General features: G+C 35.0%; 1 protein-coding gene and 1 long non-coding RNA gene across 6 annotated transcripts in view; one reads left to right on the top strand and one right to left on the bottom strand.

Annotated features, from left to right (window-relative positions):
* Positions 1–14,721, top strand: part of LOC141380719 (uncharacterized) — a 34,160-nt gene extending 19,439 nt beyond the window's left edge. The window contains exons 1-5 of one of the 2 annotated variants that reach the window (XM_073940868.1): positions 10,629–10,686; positions 11,253–11,603; positions 13,553–13,687; positions 13,779–13,828; positions 13,962–14,721. In XM_073940868.1, coding sequence (XP_073796969.1) covers positions 10,665–10,686; positions 11,253–11,603; positions 13,553–13,687; positions 13,779–13,828; positions 13,962–14,075 — 672 coding nt within the window. In that variant the 5' untranslated portion in view covers positions 10,629–10,664 and the 3' untranslated portion in view covers positions 14,076–14,721. Of the gene's footprint in view, positions 1–6,351; positions 6,490–10,628; positions 10,687–11,252; positions 11,604–13,552; positions 13,688–13,778; positions 13,829–13,961 lie in introns of those variants that run through there. The other variant, XR_012399437.1, reaches the window with a different exon arrangement.
* LOC141380720 (uncharacterized) overlaps positions 1,490–20,041 on the bottom strand; it is a 22,800-nt gene continuing 4,248 nt past the window's right edge. The window contains exons 2-5 of one of the 4 annotated variants that reach the window (XR_012399441.1): positions 10,505–10,578; positions 6,790–6,861; positions 6,176–6,231; positions 1,498–5,476 (exon numbers count right to left, since the gene is read on the bottom strand). This is a non-coding gene — a long non-coding RNA (uncharacterized lncRNA). Of the gene's footprint in view, positions 5,477–6,175; positions 6,232–6,316; positions 6,478–6,789; positions 6,862–10,504; positions 10,579–13,947; positions 13,993–20,041 lie in introns of those variants that run through there. The other 3 variants (XR_012399439.1, XR_012399440.1, XR_012399438.1) reach the window with 3 other exon arrangements.

Genomic DNA, 20,041 nt, shown 5'->3' with positions numbered 1-20,041 from the left:
ATATTAATATTAATTATTCAATCAGTGATGATGACCTGCAACGTATTAATAATATTAATAAATCAGTGATGATGACCTGAGATTAACTTATTAATAATATTAATAAATCAGTGATGATGACCTGTGGTTAAAGTATTAATAATAATAATAATAAATAAGTGATGATGGTCTGAGGTTAACGTATTATTAATATTAATAAATCAGTGATGACCTGAGATTAACATATTTAACAGAAAAAAATATTAAATTAAATCACTAACGTTAGTTGAATTTTTGCAGTGATTCACAGTAGTTAACGCCTCAAATAACCTACTGTCTTGTGTTTAAACTAACGTTAGTGCTGTGTTGGTCCACATTTCTGGCGTGTCTTTAAATGAAATTGACATAATACATGCTAAAAACTGAATTATTAGAAAAAAAGGTCGCTAAATTAGCAAGAGGGTAAGTTTAGTCGCGTTTAATAACGTTTGCTAGATTTAAATATTCAAAACAATATTGTTAGCTTGTTTTAATTAATACCAGAAAGTAAATCACAGTAGCGGAAGAGCAGCACGCTAATCTAACGTTAGGTAGGGACGGCTAATTAGGCTAACTTAATGCAAACAAAAGTTAAACGTTGCTCGTTTACTTCGCTTGAAAAAAGGACAAATCCATAAACACATATGAATTTTACAATCATTAATGCTTCTGTAAACTTATAGAAGAAAACCGGTGATCTCACCTCTTCACTTGTCCTCTTCACCTGTCCTCTTCACTGGTGAAAATGGCAGTTGCCTGTGCGTGGGTGTGTGTGTGTTTTCTTTTTTGAATTTGCGTTTTTGGCGGACTCTGCAGGAGGCTCATAATGATGATGTAATAACGTTTGATTGGCTGATAGAAATGATGTCCCTGGGTCATCATAAAATATGTTGGTCTCAGGACAACTAGCACTTGGCAAAATCAGGACGAGCTCGTGGCTCACAGATGAATTTTTTGTAGACCTCCAAATTTCGTCCCTGTATTTACGCATTGTGAACTGCACAATCACTTGCCTGGGTTTACCTAGCTCCTTCTTGCCAACTCGGTGCACTGTGTCAATAATGTCTTCTAATTTATTAATCAAATGCGGAGCAATTTCAGCGATCATGGCAATCGTTTCTTTACGAGCATCCTCCTCGGGCTTCTCTTTCATCCCGTTGATCCGGAGATTCCATCTCCTTTTATATCGCTCTATCTCTGACGTTCTGCTCGCCAAGTCTTTGTGTGATGTTAGATTTAGGAGTGATTTGCTCGTTTCTGCACATTTTTCTTTGCAATCTTTAATTTCAGCAGCACTGAATTCAACCGCCTTAGAAATCTCTGCCACCATGATGCTGTTCTTTCGCATCTGATTCGCCATGTCTTCTAACTGTTCATTTTGTACGTCAAAACGAGCTGTCAATGATGTTATGGCTTGCAAGTGAGTTGCATTAGTGATGTCGTCATCATGAGGTTTTAGCTTTTTTTTTATTGTTGTCTTTGGTCGGGGTGAAATGGGATGCATCACGCCTTTTGTCTGTTTTAGCCGTTTGTACCTCCATTTCTGGATCTGAGGCCACGTCCTTCACTGAAGTGATGTATATCTTTGGGTGGGTAGTTTGCTGTGAAGATTTCGGCATTTTGACGACGTAAAACACCCCTATGGTGTTTAATTGTTGTTTTAGGTAGGTGAAGATGAGAATTTTTTGAATTCTAAAGATAAACTAGAAGTTTCGCTAGGCTGCTCAGTGAAAACGCATGCGTTCAGCCTGCCACCTTGTCCCCCTTAAGTGCATTCATTTTAAAAAAACAATACACAGACTCTGACGTGAAGCAGCAGCAGCTCCGTGTTTCCTGTGTTTTTATTAACATTATTGTCCCTCATCAGGCGGTGAGGGCGCTACATTAGCTTCCTCTTATGGCGAAGATATCACTATTCGACTCGTGCTCATCATTATCAGTCCTTTACACAACAGTTCTGTCAGTGTATTATTACAGTGACTGAATAAACCGAAATACGCTTTTACCTCCAACCAGACTGCATGTCAGACAGGTTATAAAGTAACTTAAGCAATTTGTGGATTTGTGTTTACTTGAAAAAGCGAGCCGTTCAAATGATTCAGTTCGGTTAAGTGAACTGAATCGACCGGTTGAAAAGACTCATTTATGCATCGGCTATCCCATCTTGCAAACAAACGAGACTAACTCTTTTACAGCGACTGTATTTTTGCGTACAAATCGAAATACAATTTTACTTTAAATCAGACAGTCTCAGACAGGTTATAAAGAGAGCCATTTGTGGATAAGTTTTGTTACTGAATAAGCGAGCCGTTTTAAATGATTCAGTTCGATTAATTGAACTGATTCGATCAGTTCACTAATATGAGCCGGTTAAAAAGATTCATTTGTGATACGGCTAACCCCTCTTGCTAACAATAACATCTGTTTTTACAGCGAGTCTTTTTTTACATCTGTTTTAAATGGAATATGAAAATCAGATCTGTTCACTTGAAACGTCTATTCGCTGTTTCATGTAAAAGCACAAAAGAATGCGAGTGCATGCTGTCCGCGACTCCATGCGGCTCACGCCACAAATCACTGGACATGAATAATTTAGTTCATTAACTTGTTACACCGAAGCTATGAAGTTTAACTAAGCCTTCACAGAAGCCGCTTTACAGCTATTTTTAAATATAGTTAAATTCAAAACTACATAGGTTTGGAGAATGTAAGATTAGCGGTGCTAACGTTAAATGCTCATTTATCTGGCCATTTTGCGTTCATTTCTAGCGCACAGGCTAGCCACAACAAAGGGAAACACGATGACAGTTATCAGGTTAAATTAAGTATAACCGCAAATTTCTAACAACGCAAAACTCCGAATCAAATGCAAAAACTGGTTCAAACTGTTAAATGTTTGTCTTTACCTTTATTTTCCAGCTAACCAACTTGTCTCGTGGCTCCCGTGATTGTCTGTCGTGTAAAAATTGACAAGTGGTTAAAATTAGAACTTGAAAACCCAGTTAGAAAATGTACAATAGCTAGTTAAACATGAAGCAAGTGTAGAATTGTATTGAATATTTGTGATTAAATAAATTGTATACCTGTTTGAAAACTGCTCTCCATGTGCTGTCCGCCATTAATCAAAAAGGAAGTAAAGTGAAGCGACCGGAAATGAAACTAGCAATTATCTAGTGTCAATTATATCAACTCGCTGTAATAACACATACTCTGACCACAGAGTTACACTGCAGGTGTTTATGCCATGTAAATCAACTCAAGTAACACTTTTTAACTCAAAAAATTTAACACCTTAAAAACAACTCAAAACAACACTGGAAACACTTGCTGTGATCTCTTTGAAGGTGCTGTATTGTAAGCTTTTAACTCTTCTAAAGCATAAAAATACCATAATATGTTTGCTAATATTAAAAAACCTGCTAAAAAAAACATTCTTGTTTATGCTGAAGATATTCTTCTCAGAAAATGTGTTATGTGCCAGAACGTCTGTCTTTGTTTTGGTTCTTTTAACACGCCCAATATGCCACTTTAGCCAGTTATATTTCAGCAGCCTGGGTCGCCTTGAACAAAACTGTAAAACAGCGTATTTCATTCATTCATTCAATCAGAAAAACTCTCAAAGCATGTGTTGGGGACTAAAATGGGACCTTCAGTGGACAGTAGCAAACTTCGAAACAAGATGCAGATTTAAAGTTTTACATGAGGTTATTAATTAGCAAATAATATAAACATTACTGGTGTTAACATTAGCAGGTTACATTGTAACTGTGTGTCCTAACAGCATGTTATGTGATGAGATTTCCAGGGATAAGCTTGTTTGCACCAGACCAAACACAACAGAAATTAAATACAGCCATTCAGGAGCACAGAATAGTGAACTTACTCACAAAATGGTAAGGTGTCTAATCTAATACATATTAAACCTCTTTGCCTCAACCTGAACTTGGGTTTGTATTGATCCTGGAATGCAATACCTAGTTCAACCACTGGGTTTCAAACTTACATATTGCACCTTTAGAGCAAAAACATAAAACCCTTGCAATATATTTACTCTGATAAATGATTTGAAAAGTTTTGTGAAAATGTGGACAGGAAGAATTTTCATGACAAGTTTGTTCGCGGTGGTTATTGGTCTTTGTGTTATAAGATACTGTCTGCAATGGATGAACAACATATAAACTGTACATATCACCAAACTAAGTCACAGTCTCTTTTTCTCCAAGTTTTGTCTATGTTTAAGTGGTGACTATGGGCAATAAGTATTTTATGTCTAAAATATTTACTCTCATGAAACGTTTTGTCTATGTTGCATTGTTCATGTTTAACAGCCGATTCAGAATTATAATAATTAAACGTAAATAGCAGCCCTGCCACTAGATGTCAGAAAAGGGCTGAACCAAACAGACCTATAGATGCTGTGACTGAGCTACAGTATCTGTTAGCATCTGTTAGCATTCTTATTCTACTACAATGTGTGTAGCGGCAGATGTGTTTCTTTCCAGGAATTATATTGTTATTTAATTAGAATTCTTCTATGTCAGATTGTATCCACGTGCATCAGTAATTGTAATCCACAATAATGCTAACCAGCCTGCAAACATTGATGCATTCATGTTTACAGAAGAAAAATAAACCTCAATTTGCATTCTCAGTGGTTTTGACCATTTTCCATCCACTGGTTCGATCAGGCTTATAGACTGTGGTCTTTAGCACATACACCACAACATATTTGCTCCATTAGTAGCTCAGTCTTGTGAAGCGCAGTGTGGTTATAAATGACCAGCATGAATTTCCAAAGAACAACAAGATGTGGTTAACAATCATTAACCAAAATTAGTTTTAAGATGAAAACAATTAAGACTCCTAATTTTAGACATCACTGTCAAGCAAATGCCTGCAGAAGTCACGATTCTTATTCTTCATTTTTGTTCTGTTTTATAGGGACTTTATTTGAAAGCACTGTAGTATTTAGAGATTTTCTATTCAATGTGAGTGACAGCCTTACTATTTTTAACAACTGGCACATGACTTACGATACATTTTGCCAACAAGCACAAATAAAAAAACAGGCTAAATGTTTGTCAAACTGCAAGGAGCTTTTTGATGCTAAATTACAACAAAGCAGTGTTTAATACAGTGATCTAAAACTATGTTGACATTATTCATTATGACAAGTTGTTTTAATTTGTCAAAAATGCAATACATAAAGCGGACACAAACAAAAAAACAGTCAAGTGATCATTACACAGTTCAATGCATCTAAAGAGGGGGTCATAAACATGTTTAAAAATATATAATTATTGTATCTACAGGGACACTAAAGTTTTTCAACTGTATTAAAGACAAAGGGGGAAGTTAAGTGCAATAAAAGACATTAAACAATTTATGAGGAATTATTTCTCTATATAGGTACATACAGAACTTCAGCCAGTGTCCAATCATTAAGGCTCTTTACGCCCTAGACAGGATGAAAAAAGAACAAAAGTGAAGTTAAAGCAAATTACAGTAACACTCTGCAATAACAGTACATAAAAAGTGATGTATTAATAAGTGAACTAAACATTACCCTATTATTAACTAATGATGAGTTAATGCATGAGCTAATCATGAACTAACTTTAACTACAACATGAGTCACGAGTTCTTGTATGTTCATAGTTCATGCTTTATTTAACCAGCATGGATTCATGGACATGTTAATGTATAATTATATCATGACTTTACTTAAAGGGGGACATCATCATTAACCCATTCTTAACTACTCATGAACTCCTTATGCACGTCCGTCTAGCATGGTTACAGTGAATAACAATAGAAAAGTATTCTGTCAACATCAACATGAACAGGTTCGACACAGGAGTTTATAATTAGTTAAGAATGAGTTTATGGTGATGTGCCCCTCCAAGTAGAGTCAAAACACAATTATACATTTACAGGTTATCTGTCCATGTTGGTTACATTTAGCTTAAGCTTAAATGTTAATTAATACATTAATTAACATTGTATACTAAAAAGTAATTAAGGTAGTTCCTTAACTCATCATTAATTTATAATAAAGTAATTTTTAGTTTACATATTAGTACATTATTATTCATTTACTGTTATTGTAAAGTGTTACCCAAATTACTAATAAACAGACTAATATGAGAGATTCTGACCCTAACACTGTCAAGTGTCCATTCCTCATGACAAGGACCACAAGTTATTCCACAACCTTTAAATAAGAACACAGTTATAAAAAAAACAAAAATATACAAGAAATTCTCATGGGAATAAAATCATGATTAAGTAAAATTCACATTTCTGCATTTTTGCTGCTCTCCAACACACACAGACAGAGGACAGCAGTAACAGCAGCAGAAGCACACCGACAACAGGCAGCCACACACTGATGAGCACTGCATCAGGACTGACAAAATCTACATCTTTAGCACTTACGTCTACTTCATTAATCGACTCTTAAGGAATTAAGGTATAAAAAAAAATGTCACAGGGGTGGTCTTTTCCAAAAGGTACAGTTTTGTATCTAACAGGATCACATTTGTACCTTGAAGGTATATATTGATACCTACAAAGTTATACTGTACCTTTAATTATGTGCACCTTTATGGTACTAAAGACATTCTTTTCAAAAGGCACTGCCCCAGTGTCAGGTTTTGTGAGTGTGAAAAAAGCCAAAATGTTTATGGACATTTTTTGTCTCTTCTTAAGTCAAAAACTAAGGGGGTAAAACTTGAAATGTGTTTAATATAGTAATATGAAAAACCCATACCTGCAGAGTCTAGTTTTGTACAGTGAGTTTGTTCTAATCTCCATTCAGTGCAGCAGAAGAGCAGAAGATCATCTTCAGTGATGTTGAGCAGAAGCAGAGAATGAGTGTTTGTGGATGAACTGACAGATCTGATACGTCCAAAGTAACTTGGGTGAATATTAGTGGGTTCTGGTCTAGATTGTTCCCCATCAGTATATTCAAGTTTCATAATTCTGATAAATGTTTGGTTTCCATCAGTAATGATCCAGGTTTTCATTTTCTCAATCTGTCTCTCTGTGGTTTGTAGTGAAAGACACACAATGATGGTATTATCATCACTGCTAATGCGGGTCTTCAAGTGTGTCTTCCATCACAAATGTCTTGTCTATATTGCACTTCTTTTCAAAGAACTCAGATTGACAGTCTTGGCTTTTAGGGCCCTTAAACAACATTGATATGTGCCCTATACTTGTTAGACTATCATTGACTAGTATAATTAACAAACAATCTGAAAGAAGTCTAACCATGCATCATTCAGTAATTTTTCTTTCTTTTCTTCTTTTTCGAGATATGTTGGTGTCTATATATATACCACAGCAATCAATGCTTTTACAGCATATAATATACCGTATGTTTCAAAATGGGTGCTTTTGTTAGATTTAGCTAAATTTTCAGTCAGGGTTAAGAGATATAATATAAATACAGAAAAGTAATTTAAGTATAGAAATTCTCCATAAAACATGCAAACAAATTTAGGCTGTTAAATGAGTTATGAATAACACACACACATTTTCTTAACTAAATTAAGAAGAAATTGTAATTTCAACTAGTTCTTGTTATTTCCAACCCTGAGAAACTTTGGTTTCTCTTAAAGTAGTCTTGTTTACACCCGATGCTCTTTAAGTTTGATCACCATCGTACAACACAATTAAACCACTTCCAGATGTAGTTAAAAACCCATTCATCTGAATAAGCTTTGTAAAATCCTAAGTGTTGTGGTTTAAATGTAAAAACATAAAAAGCACAGTGGTTTATTAGTCATGATTCTAATACAAACCTTTGTCATTGGTGTAGCTCATATCTGAATTTGCGAAAGGGCAAATTTTTCCAAAGGGCAAAATCAAACACTGCCCTACATGTTTGTTTGTTTGTTTTTTATTTCAAAAATCATTTCAAGTGGATGTGCGTCACAACAGCAGAAAAAAAGGACAATTTAACTTCCATTTCATGCTGATTTTAGCAGTGATTTTGTTAAAATCAAATCAAAATGTTAATGTGGATTTTTAATTTTGGATCATTGATTTATCCAATAAAGTAACAATAATACTAATAATAAACTAGTTTGCTTTAAAGAATATCTGTTCAGCCCTTTAGTGTATGAAAAATAAAAGATTTTTTTTTTTTTTTTTTAACAACATCAGGAAACAGTCATTAAAAATCTCTAACTTTTATGACAATTTGAATTGGACTTTATTTCAGTGAAAAAAAAAATTGATCATTCATTCATTTTCCTTTGGCTTGGTTCCTTTATTTATCAGGGGTCTTCTCAGCGAAATGAACCGCCAAATTATCCAGCATATGTTTTACACAGTGGATGCCCATCATCTGCAACCCAGTACTGGGTACTCTTGCATTCATGTACATACACTACGGTCAACTTCAAGTGTTCACACTTAGCTGATGATTGATTATAAGCAAGTTTGGCATGCTGTCCCGGGAGAGAGCCCTGAGCTTGTCGAAATCTACCTGATGATAAGAACTGATGACTAAAAATTGAATGATATGAAAAGCTATGCTGCAGGGTGAGAGATTGACTGTAGTGCAAAATTTAGATGGATCAATTCACTTGTTGTGGATGTTTTTGGAATGTGGGAGGAAACCGGAGGACCCGAGGAAAACATACACGAGCATGAGAAGAACATGCAAACTACAAACAGAAACGACCACAGGCCTGTTAAAAGACTAGAACCTGTGACGTTCTTGCTGTGAGGCAACAGTGCTAACCACTGGGCCACCGTGCCACCCAATGGAGGGAAAGGGGAAGAGGTAGGGGTGGAAGGGGGGATTCTTCAAATCGAAGATGACTGTAGTGAAAAACCCTGGCTCTTTGTAGTGGGTTAGGAATGGCCTGATTGGTGGATCATGCCTAGCTAATGCAAAACCAGCCATGTTCAATCATAATCATATGATCCTCTCGAAATTAGTTTATGAATAAACTTCACTTAGTTTATTCAATTTACCTGTACCCCATGTCTTTGGACTGTGGAGGAAACCAGAACACCCGGAGGAAACCCACACCAACAAGGGGAGAACATGCAAACTCCACACAGAAATGCTAACTGACCCTGAATTCGAACCAGTGACCTTCTTGCTGAGGCGACAGAGCTAACCACTGAGCCACTCAAATTTTTTGTCTTCAGTGGACCTACAGTATGTTTAACCTTTTGGAAATTATACAAATTTTCATACAGGGTGTACACAAGAACAAAAGAAGAAACATACAGTGTAACAGCCAATAACATTGTTTATTGAATAATCAATAAGATATATTTAAATATTTAATCAAAAGAAATTACATAATATATATTTGTTTTACATATTTGAATCTTTTAAATTCACAAAAAAAAAAATACAATTTAATTTACAACTAAATTTGCACCTGCAGGATGTTTACCCTTTTAACACTTAAAACTTAATTTAAACACTTTCTCCGGAAGTCTAGTCATAGGGGTTAAAGACAAATGTATTTCCTGATACAGGAACTCACATTTCACAAGAGCTAGACCACATTTCCACCTGTGCTATGTATGCACTTTAGGATCAATTAAATCAACACAAAAATAAATAAAGAAAAATAAAGAAAAGAATGCAGTGTGTCTAAGATGCTATTTTAATATTTAGTATTTTGAGTCTCTTATAATTCAGTAATAATTCATTATTCTGTAAAAAAAAAATGGGAAAAAAAATCCTTCTATAAAATCTTTGAAGCTGCCATAGCCTTGCACTGTGACTAATTCATTTAAATCAACTTTTTAACTGAAATATTTAATGTATCTAAATTTAGCTTACGGTTTTCTGACAATCTTTTATGTTTGTCCTTAGAGATTTACCACCACAACCACTTAAGAAGAGATCCATTTTTGCTTTAAACTCAAACTGCACTTCAGTCATGCTCATTAACAGTTCACAATAGGGTATTATTTACCCTGCAAGGTAATGTTAACATTTTAAAAACATTGTGAATTTGAATAGAAACTGAGGTTTATAAACTCAGGTTGTTTTTGCAAAAAAAAAAAAAAAAAAAAAGTGTACTAAACACATTAGAAGTCATCTATGACTTTATTTTTTTCACAATAAGAATCATGCAACTAATGCTTTGTTTAAATTATATTATCTGATCATGTTGTATGAGTTGATTTTGTAGTTCATGAATGTGTTGTTTTCCCAAAGTACTCAACAAATAAGTCAAACCACATAAAAAAATATCAACTTCAATCATTTACTTCATATTGTTTCAGACTTTTCCTTCTTCTGTTCATTGATGACTGACTGACGAATTGATTGATTGATTGATTGATTGATTGATTGATAACTTACTATTCACCAAAAGACAAAATACATCATGCACTAAAACTGCATAAAAATGACAAAATTATTCTTCATATGATGAACTCCTTTGTCAACAATTTACACAAACAACTGCACTGGTCAGTAGGACTCTAATAAAAGCGATTACCTGAACATTAAATCACATCTCTGCACATGCGTCTGTTTCTGCACGGTCATTTCCTATTGGTGAGCCAAGATTATCTATGACGTAAAAAAAAATACAACAGGAAAAAGTCACAAGCGGCTTTCATTCTGCTAACAACTACCAAGAGAGAAGTTCAGAGAAAATGATGTTGACAGGGTTGATGAGTGAGTATATTAAAGGCAATATGTCTTCTTTTGCTTGCATATATGAACAATCAAGAGCATATATCATCAACATCTGCTGTTCTGTAAAATTATCAACAAATAAAAAAAAATGAGCTGTTATGGTTGCATTTGCAAATGTGCTGGTAGAAAAAGAGGCTGAGATTGGAACTCTTCTTTGAATAAGCTTTGGAGTTTTCCCCACTTTACTGGTAAACCCAATATTACCCAAGTATAGAAAAATGCATAAATTGGTCAAATATCAGTATTAGTGGATTTCAGCTCTTCTGTATCATTTTACACATACATGGGATTGAAAACACTTCAAAATTATTTTTAATTTTTTTAAATTTTTTTAATACTGCTCATTTAGATAACAGAAGACTATAAGAATAAAATACTTTTTAAAAACTGCAACAGGTAATACATACTGTATTTTTTGTTACCATTTAAAATTTTAATAACTGTAAGAATAATGCTTTTTTTATCTGTTGCAGCAATTAGACAACAAATAAACAGGTAAAGAAAGTCAGTTTATTTTGTAATAATTGCTGTTGTTTAATCCTTAGGTTTCAGTGTTGTTTTAATATTTCTAAATGAAGGCTCATCAGTGAGAGTTCACCCTGGAGGAAACATAACACTCCCCTGCAGTATTAAAGATGATAGAGAGATTAACTGGATCATTACTGATGGAAACCAAACATTTGTCAGAATTATGAGGGTTGACAATAATTATGGACCAGAGTTTAAATTAGGACCCTCTAATATACACCCAAATTACTCAGGACGTATCAGATCTGTCAGTTCATCCACAAACACTCACTCTCTGCTTCTGCTCAACATCACTGAAGATGATCTCCTGCTCTTCTGCTGCTTGGACTATAAAATTGAGTGTACCTGCACAAAACTAGACTCCAAAGGTAAGCATTTCTGATAATTCCACAGCATATTTTGGCACGGAGGCAGCGCAGTGGCACAGTGGATAGCACTGTTAACTCACAGCAAGAAGGCAGCTGGTTCGAGCCTCGGCTGGGTCAGTTGGCATTTCTGTGTGGAGTTTGCATGTTCTCCCTGGGTTTTCTTCGGGTTTTCCGGTTTCCACCACAGTCCAAAGACAAGTGGTTCCGGTGAAGTGAATAAGCTAAATTGGCTGTAGTGTATGTGTGTAAATGAGTAAGTATGGTTGTTTCCCAATGATGGGTTGCAGCTGGAAGGGCATCCGCTGTGTAAAATGTGCTAAATAAGTTGGCGGTTCAGTCCACTGTGGCGACAACTGATAAATAAAGGAACTAAGCCGAAAAGAAATGATAGATATGGTAAAAAGAATGATATGGACTAAAATCATCTATGGACTATGGATAAAATCCTCTATATCCTTACATTCCTTTTTGATTCCTGCATTTTGTGCTCCCAGACAGGAACAAATCTCATTGTACAATTATTTAATTGTTATATATATTAAACATTATGTAACTAAGCAAAAACTGTTACTTGATGCACAGCAACTAAGATATGATGTCTTAAACACTCCATCATGTAACAAGTATACAATGAACACATAATAGCAGTAATAATAGTAAAAGCTTTCTTTTTAATATATATATGAAAATACAAACAACATAAATAATAATTAAATAGTAATTACTGATTTTCAATTTTCACACTAACAACTGTGACTAAATTGCTAAACCAACACCAAAAGGAGTGAATATTACGGATTATTGAATATATTGTCTCCTATTGAATCCAATATGTCCTGTATTTGAAAATGGCATTATCAATTATTATTATTTAACAATCTGTATTGAATAAAGTGCTATATAAATAAGTGACTTGACTTGACTGAGACTGATATGACTGTGATTTCTGAAGGGATTTAATATAAATATTTAATTCATTCATTCATTTTCTTTTTGGCTTAGTCGCTTTATTAATCTGGGGTTGCCACAGCGGAATAAACTGCCAACTTATCCAGCATAGGTTTTACACAGCAGATGCCCCACCAGCTGCAACTCATCACTGGGAAACATCCATACACACTCATTCACGCACACACTACAAACAATTTTAGCTTACCCAATTAACATGTACCGCATATATTTGGACTGTGGGGAAAACTGGAGCACCCAGAGGAAACCCACACGAGCACGGGGAGAACATGCAAACCCACAGAAATGCCAACTGACCCAGTGGGGGCTTGAACCAGCGACCTTCTTACTGTAAGGTGATTGTGCTACCCACTGCGCCACTGTGCTGCCATATATAAATATTTAATATACTTAGATACAAACTTATAGAGAATTTGATTGCGTTTGTATATACAATTATACTGTACATACAGTTGAAGTCAGAATTATTAGTCCCCCTGTTTATTTTTTTCCCTAATTTCTGTTTTACGGAGAGCAGATTTTTTTCAACACTTTTTCAAGCATAATAATTTTAATAACTCATTTTTAATAACTAATTTATTTTATCTTTGGCATATTTTTCAAGACACTTCTATATACCCTAAAGTGACATTTAAAGGCTTAACTAGCTTAATTCGGTCAATTAGGCAAGTTATTGTATAACGATGGTTTGTTCTGTAGACTATCGAAAAAATTGCTTAAAGGGGCTAATAATTTTGACCTTAAAATGTTTTTTAAAAAATGTAAAACTGCTTTTATTCTAGCCAAAATAAAACAAATAAGACTTTCTCCAGAAGAAAAAAATATTATCAGACATACTGTGAAAATTTATTTGCTCTGTTCAACATAATTTGGGAAATATAAAAAAAATGTATGCATACATATTGCAACTGAAGATGTTCTATTTATGATTCACATTATGTATTTCTTTCCATTTTTCTCTTATATCTTTTGAAATGCAGAGAATAATGAGGGGGAAAAAACAGAAGTCAGACATTTCTGTATCATGATATGGCTGCCTGTGATATCTGTGCTTCTACTATTGTCACTGATGTCAAATGTGTGCATGTGCTGGAGAATAAAAAGACCAAAAAAAGGTGAGTGCATAACAGAGTTCTTGATACCTAAAGTAATTACAATTGTTGTAGTGTACTAACAGCACATCTTTTTTATTTTCTGTAATCCTAGGAAACTTAAAAGCATCAAAGCCATTACATAAAAACACAGAGGACAAGCAGGTATTCTCTTATAATAAAGAATTAAACTTACTTGAATAGCAAATAGAAATACTGAGAACATTTTATATTTGTATAGTTATACAAGTCTTACAAAGGTTTTTGTGTAACACAGTACACACCTGTGTTGTTTCAGGGGAATGAAGCTGATGAAATAACATATGCGTCTGTAAACATAAACAAAATTCCAAAAAACAGAGGACATCGTCATCATCCCACACAGGACACAGTATATGCACGTATTAAGTGAAAAGACATGCTTTAATCTCTGCTCTTATTTTGTACAATAATAAAAATGCTGGATAATAACATATTCTTAATATTTCTGATACAGCAGCAAATAACCAAGGGACAATCATTCTCTGTTATTAATTATTATTATACATTTATATATTTACATATTTAATATACATTTATTACATACAGTATTATATATTTTTGTTGCTGTTTAGAAATTTTGTATCAGCAGATATATGTGATTGTAAATGTCTGCATTTGCATGTAAAACAAATGCTATGGACAGCTTTGCTGGTGTGACTGGTTTGCTTGGTAGCTTACCACAAATGGCACCAGACTTGAGAGGCAGAGCAGAGCAGGTTTCATGGAGAGCTCTAGAAACCAGCTAAAATGTCCATGTCTTGGATTCCTTATACATTTTGTATTTTGGACTCTCTCTCTCTCGCTTTCTCTCTCTCTCTCTCTCTCTCTCTCTCTCTTGGAATATTGATTGTTTGTTGAATTTGTTATAAGTGAAAATTACTACCAGTTTCATAGTGTAATTTATTTAGCTGTTATACAAATATGGAACAAACCAATCTATCACTTGTTTTGCAACCACAACTTTTAAATGCAATGTGTCATGCCATTAAGAAAGAAAATAATATTTGTTTAAAAATGATTTTTTTTTCATGAGTGTTCTTGAAATAACATATTGCAGAAATTTTTATTTATTTATTTATTTTTGCAATAATAAAACTTCTGGCTGTTACAGAGTACAGAACATTTTGAATATGTTTACTGTTAAATGTGATGTGGACCAATGATTTGCATGTCATGCAGGATAAAAAAAAAAAAAAACAAGTAGCAAATTAAGTCTTTTTTTGGTACAGTAGTATGGCCATTAGAGGGCACTGTCCTACATACCTAAACAGCACATTATTTTCAGTAATTCTAGGAAACTTAAAAGCATCAAACCCATTACATAAAAATACAGATGGCAAGCAGGTATTCACTAATAATAAAGAATTAAACTCTTTACATTATTTTAGATATGTCTAAAATAGGCTATGTAATACATTGACATCTAATTTATAAAATATACAGTAAATGAGAAATAAATGATGGGAAAATGAATAAAATAGACAATTTCTGTAATGTATATATATCACAAAAATAAAAAGTGTAGATTATTTAAATAAGGTAAATGAGCAAATTAATCATTACTAATGGTGTACAAATATTTTGCACCCAAATGAGATGTCATTTCACTCTTTCCAAGTATTTAGCTTTACCTGAGTCGTTAAGATTAAATTGAAAAGATTAAATAGATTAGATTAATGCTGTCAGCTATGAAGCCAAAATAATTTATTATTCATTCTTTTCGGCTTAGTCCCTTTATTAATCCGGGGTCGCCACTGCAGAATGAACTACCAATTTATCTAGCATATGTTGTACGCAGCGTATGCCCGTCCAGCCGCAATCCATCAATGGCAAACATGATCCAGACACATTCATACACTGAGGTCAGATCTAAATTTAAATTCAAATTCAGTACCTACTGAGTAGTAGGCGGTTTCGGACGCAGCACCTGTCTTTGGACTAGTGGGGGAAACCGGAGCACCACACACACACTACGGACAATTTAGCCTACCCAATAGGCCTTTTTCACACTTCCTGGTTCCGGTAAGCGAAGCAGTGTACCACAACATCCGGTTTCAATGCGACGGAGCAAGAAAGAATGGCAGGGTCATCTCATCGCTGTGATTGCTGCGTTCCCAGCTGCTCCAACTCAAAAACGACACTCTTACTTTAATGACCACAATCTCCCGAAAGACGAAGGACAGGGAAATTCCTGTTTCAAGTTATATGCGGAAGTACATTCTTATGCTGTATGCACTTCAAAGCGGAGATTATTATGTTTCATTAAAGACTGGTGGTCTATGGTCTATTTTGATGAGTAATTATAATATAGACAAAACTCCAGTTAAGCTATCTGCCTTCCACAAACAAGTGCTCATCATGGTCATTAATCTATAAGCATGATTTATCCCTACATTGTTGTTATTTTGGAAAAATAGACAGTTCATACAAATGCAAATCTCTTTTTTTTTAATTGGTTTGACAGCAAAATTATTTGTTTAGTCAGTTATATAATAAAGATAGTATACTTTTCTTACAATGAAGTCCTTTATTACAAAATCTCAATAACCCAGCAAGTTTTCAACTGTTATTGGTTCAATTCCTGCAGAGACATGTTATTCATTCATGTTATTTAGAGGTATTAATAAGACCATCCTTCTGATGCATCATCTTTTGATATTACTAAATCTTATGTCGGCAAATTTTGTTTTACTAAATACCAAGAGTAATGATAGAGCTATTCATACTCTTTTCCAAAAAGAAATCATTACTGTACCTTATATTAAATTTTATTATATGTCTTTATTAAAGGGTGAATTGAAGAAAAGTGTGGCTGTTACCACAGAAATGTCATGTTAGAAATAGAATTAAAGAAATGTCCTATAAACTCATCCACAGGTTTTATCCAGCAAAACATTGTTTGCAAAAATTTAAAAGTGGGATTGATGTAAATTGTATTTTTGTAAAGAATATGAGGAGACAGTTTTACACTTATTTTGGCATTGTACATAGTCAGCTTATAGGGTGAGTTGAAATGTATTAATAACGATTCTTTTGTGTTCAAAACCTATGTTGTTAACAAAATTGTACATTCATAAATGTAAGTTTACTAATATGAAACCAGATTTTAAGGTATTGATGACTGAAATATGCTTGTATAATACCAGTATCAACTCTCTAAACAAGAAACTCGACCCACTTTAAAATGTGTGAACTCTACAATGCATTTCATTATTACATATTTTATATTACATTTTGTATATTTGTATTTTATTTATAATTACCCCCAGGTATGTACATTTTTATATTGTAAAATGTTATTTGCTGTTCTTTAAATAAATAATAAAAATTAATATTATCCACGAGTAGGAGCTAACGTGTTTCCAGACTTGAGAAAACCTCACGAGCATTAAACAACCTGTAATGTATTAACCGATAGCAACTCGCCTGTACAGCTACCTCGCCATTCACTATATCTGACTCTGAATAAAAAGGAAGGAGGGGGTTAGCACAGTTTACAGACGGGACTACTGACATAAAACTCATCCTGCTGGATGTTAAATAGCCAGGTTAATCTAGTTTACGAATGGCTTGAATGAGCAGATTTTATGCTGTTGGCTGTGCACTTTACTGGAACCTGACGTTGCAAACGCTGTGTAAGACACGTTTTCTGCACAAACTCTGCAAGTTGGTATCATCTTTTAAATGCTGTTTTATTAAGGTAGTTTTACACATTCACCGAACAACATCTTCCTGTCCAAATTATGGCAAAGTTGACCGTGAGAAAGTCATCCGCTGTCCCGAGGCTGTCATGTCTCTGCGACTCCTAGCGAACCCGGAAATATCGATACACTGCTTCGAAGGGCGCTTCCGGTGTTCAATTCCGCTGTGAAAAAGGTCTATTCACCTGTACCACATGTCTTTGGACTGTGGGGGAAACCGGAGCACCCGGAGGAAACCCACGCAAAGGCAGGGAGAACATGCAAACTCCACACAGAAACGCCAACTGAGCCGAGGTTCGAACCAGCGACCCAACGACCTTCTTGCTGTGAGGCAACAGCACTACCTACTGCGCCACTGCCTCGCCTATCCTAAAATGTTGATAATTAAATGTACAGTCTATTCTGATCTATTATTATTTGTTTTCGCGATTGTTTTAGAACTTCCGATTCAGCCGCCTATGGGAGAAATGACTAGGAATAATAAACAGCAGAAAACAATCAAACTACTTGCTCTACAAACAAGTATTTGCATGAATATACAGACAAGGTAGAATGATATAATAAGAAAATATCAGTTTGCAGCATCAAGCAGCAGAACAAGCTGTTTTTAATATCTTAAAATGAATGGAAATGAATGAGACCGGAAGTCTCGAGCCAAAAAGACTGAAATGGCTGCGCCCGATCGTACGCGGAGAATAAGGTAAATAGACCATTATATTGGGGTGATATAAACACACCCAGTGCTTTTTTTTTAATTTAACAACATAAAAACGGTCGACCTATTGGAACGGTTTTCAGAGTGATCGCAACTTGACTTAGGAGTGCGGTCACCCCGCCCACTAATATTGATTGACAGGCACGCCTCACCAAATCCTCAGTTTTTCGTTTCACGTCCACCATTTTCAGCGCGAGACAAAACGATATCACTAAAGGAACATCCTTTCTCTATTTTTAGATGTAAGGCTCATTGGGCTTAACACAAGATCAATATTCTCCACATTAATTGCTCTAATTGGAATTATTGGTTGTATCTTAAGGTAGGTTTGCAAACATGTTGTTATGATTTATGTTTTCTCTGTCTTTTTTTTACCCTCCTCTCCGTTTGCTCAACCCTTAGCTTTCTTATTGGTTTATCATTCTATGCATCATTATTATGACGTTCTCGGTTCCACCAATCCCAGGACGAGACGCAAGGATTTAAAGCCCTGACAGTCCAGTGTGTGGTGTGCACTCTGCCTCGGCGTACATCTCAGTTACTGCGGTAATTCGAGTTTGCTTGTTGAACTTCATTGGCTTTAAGTAACATAATGTGATGGTTATTGTGTGATACTAAACTAAGCTTTGACTGATTTATCCGGTTTGTTTTAGTTTAGATTTTTGTTAGATTAGTTTGAGTGTTTTGCCACCTGTGTACTTTGAGTTTTGTAGGTTAATTAGAGAATTAAACGACGCTGATGCAGCGCTATGCATTTTGGAATTCTGGGCGTGGGTTTCTGTCGGGGTGCACGTGGCGGCGCTTCAAGTCAGCGGCTGGGGATTGCGGACAGCCGCTGACTTGGGGCGTCATTTTGTGTGCCCTGATGGAAACCTGTGCAACGATTCGGCACACTTCATGTTTCTGCCGCACCACTGAGTGTCTGGTGTGCCGTGTCGCTCACACTGTTAATTCAGTGTGCATGGTTATTAATCTAACACACAGTTGGCTGTAAAAATATACAAATATGCTTGGTCTGTGTCCGAGTCGTACATGTACAGCTGAATGCTGCTCTCACTCCTCTCAGTCTGCCTGTCTGTTGCAAACAGAGCGTGGGAAGCCTAAATTAATTTTCTTGTGAAGCAACACGTCCCTAAAACAGCGATCTTTGTACACGCCCACAACATGACACTTTTGAACACATTATAATAAAAAAATCTGAACTGTGTTTGTAACTGAACTTAAACTGGCACTATAAGAAGAACCTTTAATATTAAATTATAAAAAGGGATAAACTATGTGCCCTTTAACTTGAAAGATGGATAGATACTGCTCAAAACATAAAGAGAGTACTTGAAGTTAAATTGTGTTGATAGTGTTCCCTTTATTTATTTATTTATTTGTCTATTTATTGCAGTAGCTATATAGGCTATTAACAAAAATACATTATTCTATACCAGCTTAGAATTAACATTAACATTAAGTACATATGTTTTTTTTTTAGTCTCCAGTTGTAATTTTTATAGGCTAAATATATGTTCCTTTCAAATGAATTAAAGTTATGCTTTACAACAAGACTCTTTTAAATACATAATTTCAATCAAAATTTCGACAATAAGTCTGAGCAGACACTAAACTACGGCAAAAAATTCCCCCTCAGCAACAAGATATTAATAGGTTTCGGTTTCCAACTTCGACTATTTCCTAGTTTGTCACCTCCCCAGCATGTTTGAGCGTGTTTGGGGGAGGGGAGAGGTAACTGCAACCAATGGCAAAAACGCTTTCGTATTTGCAAACAAAACTGTCAGCGACAGAGATCTCAACACAAGTCTGATCGTACCTGAAAGCACTCAAAAGCAGACACAGGGAGGAGACATCTGAACACATGACAACGAAATGCAGTGAGTATTGTTTGACAAGAATTCCAAAGAAGCTCGATGC

Source organism: Danio rerio, chromosome 24 (genome assembly GCF_049306965.1).
Source record: "Danio rerio strain Tuebingen ecotype United States chromosome 24, GRCz12tu, whole genome shotgun sequence".
Taxonomy (NCBI): Eukaryota; Metazoa; Chordata; class Actinopteri; order Cypriniformes; family Danionidae; genus Danio; species Danio rerio.
This window is presented reverse-complemented; position numbering and strand designations above follow the sequence as displayed.